Source organism: Triticum dicoccoides, chromosome 2B (assembly GCF_002162155.2).
Source record: "Triticum dicoccoides isolate Atlit2015 ecotype Zavitan chromosome 2B, WEW_v2.0, whole genome shotgun sequence".
Classification (NCBI taxonomy): Eukaryota; Viridiplantae; Streptophyta; class Magnoliopsida; order Poales; family Poaceae; genus Triticum; species Triticum dicoccoides.
Window position 1 is genome coordinate 80,411,935 of NC_041383.1, and position 10,429 is coordinate 80,422,363.

Consider the following 10,429-nt stretch of genomic DNA (forward strand, 5'->3'; position numbering starts at 1 on the left):
GACAGAGGATAGGGCTGCGGCCTGTGGGAGTGCAAGGAGAGGAGCGGTTCCGCGTCGTCCGCCCAATCTGAAGGTATCACCCCGTTCCGGATCTGAGCCGAATATTCGTTCCAGGAACCAGTTGGTGACCGTTCCACCTTTATACCGAACATGAGAACGAGGCCCAAGAACGGGTTGGACCCGTGACATTTCGGTCCATTACCGCAACCAAACACATCCTTAGTGATCATGCGGAGACCCCGCAGAGCAGGACTAGGGGTGTTATCTCTTAGGAGAACTCCGAACCTGAGTAAAGTGCGCCGGCGTTTGTGTCTACGCCTCATCTCGTTTTCAGGCACCGGTGACGTTCTACTCGCTCCCATCATGATAAGCCATCCTTTGTCATATGTCGCACCCACCCCCCGACAAGCGTCTTACATTATGGAACGGAGGGAGTACTTGATATTGAGAAACTATATATCCAACCAATTTCGCGGGAACGTGCATGTTATTGTCTAGTTGTTATTTTTATTATATCACATAATATTCGTTTTGTTTCGCGACACTTCCTAGAAAAAAACGTCGCAATAAATTTCAAGGGAGGCCAAAAGAAAAGGGAGGCCAAGATATATCTGCTGAATTAAGGAAATCACAGTTCAAATTTACATTGGTTTTGGTATAAACGAATTGGATTTGCACCGTGGTGGACTCGTTTTCTTTTTTTCTTTTTGAGGGGAGCAACCGTGGTGGACTCGTGGTCTCACACCTCCACCGAATCGAACACACACCGCGCCACAGAGTGGCCATATAGCACGATCCTTGCTTGCAGAGAAAGTTGATTGAAGCCAGACAGAAAAGGGGAAAGGGTCCGATCCGGGGCGAGAACTCCTCCGCACCTCCGCACCTCCGCGCCGCATCCAAACAGATCCACACCCGAAATCCCCGAAACCCTCGCCGGCGACCATGGGGCAGGGCACGCCGGGCGGCATGGGCAAGCAGGGCGGCGCCCCGGGCGACCGCGGCAAGCCGGGCGGCGACGGCGACAAGAAGGACAAGAAGTTCGAGCCGCCCGCCGCGCCGTCCCGCGTCGGCCGCAAGCAGCGCCGCCAGAAGGGGCCCGAGGCGGCCGCCCGCCTCCCCGGCGTCGCGCCGCTCTCCAAGTGCCGCCTCCGCCTCCTCAAGCTCGACCGCGTCAAGGACTACCTCCTCATGGAGGAGGAGTTCGTCGCCGCGCAGGAGCGCCTCCGCCCCACCGAGGAGAAGACGGAGGAGGACCGCTCCAAGGTCGACGACCTCCGCGGCACCCCCATGAGCGTCGGATCCCTCGAGGAGATCATCGACGAGAGCCACGCCATCGTCTCCTCCTCCGTCGGCCCCGAGTACTACGTCGGCATACTCTCCTTCGTCGACAAGGACCAGCTCGAGCCAGGCTGCTCCATCCTCATGCACAACAAGGTACGCCGCTGCTCCCGCTGCCCCCCGTGGCACGGATCCGTCCCCGTCTGAGTTTGCTCTCTCGATCTGCATACCTGGTGAGGCTAGGGTTCGGATCTTTGGGGGAATTCGTTGACCATAATTTTTTTATTGAAGCCTGTTCGTTCTAGGACCTTTTAGGTTGCTCAGAGAATTTGGGATCTGCGTGTAGTCTGAAGTGCCTGAGAGATTGTAATCTGGGGTATTTAGTGAACGTTTCCTTCTAATCTGAATTACCCAAATACACACATGAGTTAACTGGACCATTAAGCGAGGGTTTCATAAGTACTGGTACTATTCTGAGGATTGCATAGTTGCATAGTGATGCTGGCTTATGTAGTGGAGCACCGCAGTCTGCGGTCTGCGGTTTTCTGCAGTTCATTTGACAGAGGACTTTAGAACGCTTACTTATTGAAGGTTCACTTCTGAAATCTACACAATTAGCTGTATTGTGTAAGTTCTGCAATAACTGAAGACTAACTATGGCCACTATGTGTAGTTCTGAAACTTGATTTTGTTGTTCTGTCAATGCCTTTGCAAGTGTGATAATTTTGGTAGACATAAAACCTTCCTATTCCTTGTGTGATGTATGTAATGTCTTACTTTACTGCTTCTCCTTTTGGCTTGATATTGTACTCAATATCTGAGTAGCCTTGGAACCGGGTTTAGTTTCTGTTTATTTTCAATCAGAACTCAAAAAAATATATTGTGATTTCTTTCGTAGGGGTTCAGAAAATATTTCTTACTCTGTCAATAGATATTTAGTGAATGTTTGGCAGAGAGATTGGAATCGGGGATATTTGGTGAATGTTTCCTTCTAATTTGACTTGCTAAAATACGCTTGTAAGTTAACTGAACCATTAAACAGGTTTCATAAGGACTGGTACGATTCCGATAATTGCATAGCTTGTGCTTGCGTAGAGCACTATGGTTTTTTGCAATTCATATGTGATTTGGCGGAGGACTCTATGAAGTTTACTATTTAAAGGTTCACTTCTGAAATTTAAACAGATAGTTGTAGTTGTTGTGTAGTTCTGTAATAACTAATGACTAGCAATGTTCATGTGATGTATAATTCTGAAACTTGTTTTTTTTATCATTAAGTGTGAGGGTTTTCAATGCCTGTCATTTTGGCAGACATAAAACCTTACTGTTCCTTGTTTAATATATGTACTGTGTTACTTTACTGCTTCTCTTTTTGGCTTGATATTGTATTCAATTTCCGAGTAGCCATGTAACAGGATCCAGTATTTGTTATTTTCAATCAGAAAACGCGAAATTGTTGTGATTCCCTCAGTAGGGATTCAGAAAATTTTCCTACTCTCCCCATTGATAGATACTACCCAGTGCACATTTCTATTTATAACTGTCATGCAATTTGTATGTAGATGTTGAAGTTCGATGGCTAACAAAAATATGATTTCCAGGTTCTCTCCGTGGTTGGAATTCTGCAAGACGAAGTTGATCCTATGGTATCTGTGATGAAAGTTGAGAAAGCTCCGCTGGAATCATATGCGGACATTGGTGGGTTAGATGCTCAGATTCAAGAAATAAAAGAGGCGGTTGAGCTTCCACTAACCCACCCCGAGTTATATGAAGACATTGGAATAAGGCCACCCAAGGGGGTCATATTATATGGAGAACCGGGAACAGGGAAAACTCTACTTGCCAAGGTCAGTGTTCTGGCCTTTGCACTAGACATCTGTTGCTTATTTTCTTTGAGGAGCATTTCAGGCTTCAGTCCTCTTAAACTCATTCTAGCCTCTAATATTTTTCCGAATTGTTGCTTTATTTGCATTATATACCTTTTAAATAACATTTACTTGAGTGCTGATGTATGACCCGTGGTTACTTGAAATTGTTATTGCAGGCTGTTGCTAACTCCACATCTGCAACTTTCTTACGTGTCGTTGGAAGTGAACTTATTCAGAAGTACCTTGGCGACGGTCCAAAACTAGTTAGAGAACTATTTAGAGTGGCGGATGAGCTTTCCCCCTCGATAGTCTTCATCGATGAGATCGATGCAGTTGGAACAAAGAGGTATGATGCTCATTCAGGAGGGGAGCGTGAGATTCAAAGAACTATGTTGGAGTTGCTGAACCAGCTAGATGGTTTTGACTCACGTGGAGATGTTAAAGTTATTCTAGCTACGAATCGCATTGAAAGTCTTGATCCAGCCTTGCTTCGCCCTGGCCGAATAGACCGAAAGATAGAATTCCCTCTTCCAGACATTAAGACTAGGCGGCGCATCTTCCAGGTACCTTTTAAATCAGTCTATGTTGATCTTAACATTACAGAATGAAATCTTGTTTGGTTCTTATGAACATCATAAATCTTGCAGATACATACGGCGAAGATGACATTGTCAGATGATGTGAACCTGGAAGAGTTTGTCATGACTAAGGATGAGTTTTCTGGTGCTGACATCAAAGCAATATGCACCGAATCTGGCTTGCTTGCTTTGAGAGAGCGTAGGATGAAGGTAATGGACTTTTTATCTCTAGTTCAAATAGTAAAGCTTTGTTTGGGGAGTTCACTGAAGTATACCTCTATTTCTAGCTAGTTTCATTTGGTAAACTGGCATCTGTACCATGGAATTATGGTTTTGCATGTGGATGATAGATAAGCATATAGTTTTTGTTGCACGAGCAATATTACTTCTTGTTATGTATGTACTCCTAAACTGGCAGTTTGGCAGTAGAACTTCAGATTATTGGCTATACTATTGGAGGAAGCCAATCAGCACCATTTTTATTTAGCAACAAACTTGTATTCATGGCTCAGAACATTTCTGTTCTATATACACTGATATGTCGGTCCGGTACCAGTCTATCATGTTCAGGGGTATTAAGTTTTTGTATACGTCTTGTGCCATCTATACGTCGAACGTGCTAAATGTATACTTCCCATGTATTTGATCTGCTGTTTCCTGATTTCCCTAGGTGACGCACGCCGACTTCAAGAAGGCAAAGGAGAAGGTCATGTTCAAGAAGAAGGAAGGCGTGCCGGAGGGGCTTTACATGTGATGAATTGTGCACCGGTCTTCACTACCAGAACAACATTGTGTAGTGATAATATATTTGGTATCGTGGGATATGTTCCCCGGTTTGGAGAATAGACGCAAATTTGTTTGTAACCTTGTCTTCGCCTGAATGGTTGGATAATTGAATAGTTTGTTGTACTACTATCTGTTGACGCCTTTCTTCCGAAGTACTGAATCATAAAGCTTAAATCGCAGTGGCCAGTCATCAAAACCGTGGCATTCTGGTGCTTCCCTCAAATTCATTCCAGGTAGCATGGGTTGATGTTGAGTAAATATACGCTGCAACCGGATAGCTATGTTCTGTTGTGCCATGGTTATTAATGGATAATCGAAATTCGATTGCATACAAAGGAAGTAGGAAATCTCGTATGGATAACTAATTTTTGTATGTCCTTCGACTGCATAAGCAAGGACTGCATCTTGCGGAGATCTGCAGAAAAGAGGCGACCCGCTTCGTTTGTGGCGCCTTCGGCCACATATCCTTCTACTGTCCTAGGCGAGGGAAGCAAGGTAACCAAGTAATCCTCTTTCTTGTGCTTCAGCCCTATGAGGATATGGTGAGAAACGTGGAACATTTGAGAAAATGTGCTGTGTCGTTGAGGGGAAGAGCTTTTCTTTCGAAGGCATCTTTCTGAAGGAAGAGTGTCCCCTCCATTTGGATACAATTTCTGATTGTTAGCTAGAATATATGGGTGTATTGTCATTCAAGTTCTATAGATGGTGTCTATCTCACTATCTGTTTGAGTGCCTGAAGGCCCCTGGAGGAGTCGTTCTGTGAGTTGTATTCAAGCTCGCCCTTAGACCGAGTCAAGTTAGCGATAAGAGTCAGCTACTTTGGCCTTGTCATTCGCTTTGTTGCCATATAGATAGGTTGGAGTGCGGGTGGCCATTAACCCAACGAATGAACTTACGTGTAGGTGTGATCCTATATGCTCTTCCACTATAGGACTAGAAATCCAGTACAACCATGTCCCTTTCTTAAGGGAAAAGCCCTCTTTGAAGGAGAATCCACTTCTGAGCGCCAAAGGCGGGCATCCGACGTCACCAAAAAGGAGAAAGGCATTCAGGCACCGCAAATCCAAGAAACTCCGAATACAGGCCGGCACGAAAAGCGAAATGACCAAAGGGATTGGGGCTGTTTCGGCACCAAAAAAAGTGTCACTATGCTAAACACATCGAATATCCGTCTCTTTATGTGGGAGCGAACCATCTTCGCTTACGGGTCTACCGATCCTATAGCTCCGATATAGATTTAAGTAACTTGGAAGAAAAAAATGCGGAAAAACGGTTTTGGATGGAAGAGGTAGATGAGAAAGACTTCCCACTTAGAGTCAGAAGTCCATGCTAGATGACCGATCTTTATGACCTTGAGGAAAATTACCTATCTGGAATTAATACACCAAAATCGGTTATTTCAATCGATCCACGAAAGGAATTGATCACCACGATAATGTGACGCAAGGCAAAATCTGTAATCAACATCGGTTATGTGAAATAGGTCATTTGAGAAAAAAAAAGAGAGAATAGAACAATCTATATGTTTAACACAAGCTGTTAAGTCGATAGCTTTCTTAAGGAACAGCTAAAGAAAACGCCTTGTGACCTTTAAAGAAAACTGCATATCCACTATCTCCCTTACCATGAGACCTACTATACCCCTTTTCTACCTATACATGGCTAGACTCGTGTACCTCGATTTACGTACATTCACCTAATTTACTAACGTTATTGCTTGCAATCGAGCAAATACCAATAAGACATTGATCTCTAAGGAGCTGTTACGAAGTGTCACAGTCGCTGCTAACTGTAGGATTTTCTATCACGTTTTTTTCATTAACGTGCTTGCACCCACTAGTTTACTGCTTGCTTTAGCTTAGCTTTCCCGAAACCATCAACTCTAGCTTTTTGAGCAGGTTTTTACCAATCTGGTATCCGCTGCTGATCCATATTCTAAGATACCCGCTTTCTTTACGACAGTATAGTATCCTGTATGCTGACAAGATCCATGAAGTAAAAAGGAGGGATATGGACACCATCCTATAAACTCAATATATAGAGGCTACTCCGGAAACAGGAAGAAACCACACTCAGCATACAACACCGACTCGTCTTAGACAGGCTTTTCTAAATACTCAATTATACTATTATGTACTTGACTTGCTAGGAATTGGATGAAACTATTAATGCATCCCATTATCTATTTCTTCATTCAGCTATGAGAGCTAGAAATTGATAGAATTTATCCATTCTACTTCCTCCACTTCTTTAAAAGCTTCTCCAATCACACTTATTACAATCTCACACACTTCTTCTTCTTCCTGACCTTGAGCGCAGCGCTGAAAATCCAGTATAGATTTCGTGATATATCAGGTATAGTGGTTTGAACCAGCTCATGCTTCAGTCCAAGTGTTTGCCGTACGCCTTCCTTAAAGGGCTTAGTTTAATCAGTAGTGGTCCTATCACAGGTGTCACATTCATTTTGACCTATCCCGGAGACCCTATTTGATTAAGAGATCCATGCGATGCCAGAATCCGTCACTAAAGCACCGTATTGAGAAATAGATACCCAGCTGAGAAGTAGATGAGGGGCAGTGAAATCCATCTAAAGAATGCCGTGGAAATGCTACTTGTTGAATATCAAAAATATAGGATATCGAAAGGTGATGCGAGCGCTAGCTCATCTTAGAAGTGAGGTGAAAGATTTCTTTGATTTCGCGATCGATCCTATTTTGCTGGTGAGAAAGCAGAAAGGATTGGAAAAAGTACCAACTTCTTGTAATTCTGTATGCCAGCTCCTATCATATGTGCTAAGAGGGCGTTGAGCGGCCTGGGACTCTTATTTATGATCTTGTTTAGGATTGGAAGAGCGGAAAAGCTAAGGTACATCAGCATGGGTTCTATTCTCGTCTTTCAAGTACCTACCCTGGTATCACCTATGTAGATTGGTGGGGCTTTAGGACGGACTCCAAAGTTGACTATTGAATTTCAGTATGTATGGCCAAGGCTCATTCATTCAACCCGCGAGAAAAGCGAGTCTTGAACGAAGGAAGAATAGTTGCAGGATCTTGGGTTCGGTATGATCGTTCTTCCAATTCATACTAGCTACGATCTTTCCCTGCTTAGAGGATCCAGCAGTAAGGGACCTACCTATGGCCAGTAAAGAACCCACCTATGGCTGGCTCCTCGGACAGCTTTCGGAGCTTCTGCTTCACCGGTGTAACACAAGTGGTTCCTAGGCTTTAACTAACTAAGTGCTGGCAGTGATTTTAGGTTGGTTTCATGGTTTCTTCATTCTTGTAGCCTGTGTTGCATGTGTTTGCAGTAGCTTTGCAGATTCAGGACTATTGGCAATAGCCGTTGACCATCTATCTTCATAAAATACAACGAAACAGTAACGACACGATTTAACAGCCATATCTCTATAATAAAAAGACAATATACAAAACAGTAAAAGATATATTGGAGAATCTTCAACTTGAGCATGAAATATTTTAGCTAGACATCAGTGCCCCAATGGCGGACGTCAGGGGATCCTTGTCTAGCGCTTTTTAGGACGGGCAGTAATGCATGCCGACCGAAAATTCGGCCGGTCCGCTTCCAGCCACTTGATTGAGCCGCGCCAACCATTCGATTGGATCCCATCGCGTCGTCCTTTTTCCTTCTCGTCTTCAGCCGCGCCAACTGTTCGATTGGATCCCATCGCGTCGTCTTTCTTCCTTCCCTGCTTCCTTCCGCATGCTGGCGGCCATCAGCCACATACAACGCCGCGCTTGCCGGCCATCCCTCGCTGCCTTGCTCATCCTCGCCGGCCACCAAGCGTTGTCACCATCCGCCGCCATCACCGCTTCTCCTCCTCCTCACCTCTTGCTCCCGCCTCATCTCCTACTCACCCCCTCTCACCCCATGCTCTCGCTTCATGGTATCTCTCTTAGCATCATCGTCATCCCCTCACCATCGAAATTTGCTGCACGGGGTTGCTTGAGCACGGGGTTGCAACAATTCATCTCGACGTCGTTGCCGGTCTCAGCTCCGCCATGATGGATGTAGCAAAATTCATCACCGGTAGTAGCAAATTTTGAGGACGGTTGCAACAAAAAACGCCGCTGCCGTAGTAGGTCGCATCTCCGCCGTGATGTATGTAGCAAATTCCTTGCCAGTACTAGCAAATTTCAACGACGGTTGCAACTTCTGAATCAGCTGGTTGTAGCTTCTCGGGGGTGGAGGTTTTGCTTCGTCGGAGTGGAGCTAGATAGATAGATGGACTAAGTGTATTCCATGGCGGTGCTGCGACAGCAACTGGTTGCTGCTTTTTTCCCAATCGGCTCCAGCAAAAAAACTGACCGGTTGTAGCACCGAGGCATCGTCTTCCATCAGTCTACTCGTCCATGGCCTCACCCATGGCCACCGCCGCCGCCCCCAGTTGCAGCACCGCCCCACCACACTACCCGTCGTGTCCGTGGGAGAGGGAGGAGCCACACGAGTGCCACATCTATTGGGAGCGGGAGCTGCACGAGCATCGCGTCGGGGAGCTACTCGCTGGAACAAGTTGTCGTGCATGGTCTAACCATGGCCGGGTTTCAGAGGTGGAGGACTGGGAGGAGAAAGACGGACAACACAAACGGCTGTGCGGCATCGGGGGAGGATAAGACGAAAGAGAGATAAAAGAAGCGGTGCGTGTGGGACCATCGGCTTTGTGGCTCCCGTGCGCGACACATAGATGGTTAGCGAGCGAGAGGGACCGACCGAAAGTTCGGCCGGCGTGTAGACGCAAAGGGTTTCCCTTTTATAAATGCACCGGACCTCTTCCAATGCAAAGGTGCTTAGATGCGGTGCTAAGTGCATTAAATAGCTTAACAACTCAACTTGTCTAATGCATAGGTGCTTAACTTATTGTTGCTAAGCTCATTTTATTTAATGATTTAACACCTAAACCCTTCCATGCATTGGTTCATGTGCTTGGCATTGATTCTTCCTAGGGTATTCAAAGTGCTTTCTCTCATTCTTAATTATCGTGCCATGTCATTTTTTTGCTTATGTGACATGCTTAGCACCTGTCCATCGTGGAGCACTAGGAAAGGCCTCAGTGACCAACTTGTAGATGAATATGGGTGGCGGAACCGCGCTCGCAGTAGCTGGAGAGGAAGCACTCCTTCTCCCTCCTCACGGACGCGGCTTATCTCCATCCGTCTGGATCTCCGTAAGGCCCTTGGCACCATTCGCCTTGAGGAAAAATTCCATGTGCCTCTTCCTTCGTCATCTAATGTCCTAGAAGTGCCCCTTCCTTCATCATCAAACGCCGTAGAAGTGTCTGGTGCACCAATTCATGGTTGCATAGGACACATTCTCAGGGGGGGGGGGGCATTGCCCCCAGCCCAAAAAATAAAATCTTAATTAGTAGTTACTATTGGGTACATAATAGCATATTTGGCCTTTCCAGTGTCATGTTCAAACAATATGGTACAATGCTTCCGAGTTCCTCTCTTCTTCTGATGATATACTATGCAAGTTCTTAACCACACGATGTTAAGTGTTGACCTTTCGGATATCTATCAGTTCTCAGACCATTACTCAAGGAGGAAACTATTGATGAAGTTAATATACTATGTGAATTCTTAACCATGAGGCATTTAATTTTCTTTTAAGATATCTATCTGTTCTTAGACCATTACTCAAGAACAAAACTTGTTGATGAAGGCAATATAATACTGTATGTAAGTTCTTAACCATGAGGCGTTTAAGTGTGAGCCTTTCAGATTTCTAACTGTTTTCAAATTGTTACTCAAGAGGGAAATTGGCTGATGAAGTTAATATACTATGTGAGTTCTTAACCATGAGGAATTAAAGTGTTTGTCTTTCAGATATTTATCTGTTCCCGAACCACTACTTAAGGGGGAAACTTGTTGAAGTTAATTTGGTATCTGATCGTGTCAATTA

General features: G+C 45.1%; 1 protein-coding gene across 1 annotated transcript; it reads left to right on the forward strand.

Annotated features, from left to right (window-relative positions):
• Nucleotides 1-824: 824 nt before the first annotated feature.
• On the forward strand, nucleotides 825-4,689 carry LOC119362254 (26S proteasome regulatory subunit 4 homolog). The gene is made up of 5 exons (XM_037627452.1): nucleotides 825-1,434; nucleotides 2,880-3,125; nucleotides 3,323-3,709; nucleotides 3,794-3,934; nucleotides 4,395-4,689. Exons 1-5 carry the CDS (start codon nucleotides 943-945, stop codon nucleotides 4,476-4,478), a joined length of 1,350 nt encoding a protein of 449 aa, XP_037483349.1. The 5' UTR covers nucleotides 825-942; the 3' UTR covers nucleotides 4,479-4,689.
• The last annotated feature ends 5,740 nt before the right edge of the window (nucleotides 4,690-10,429 follow it).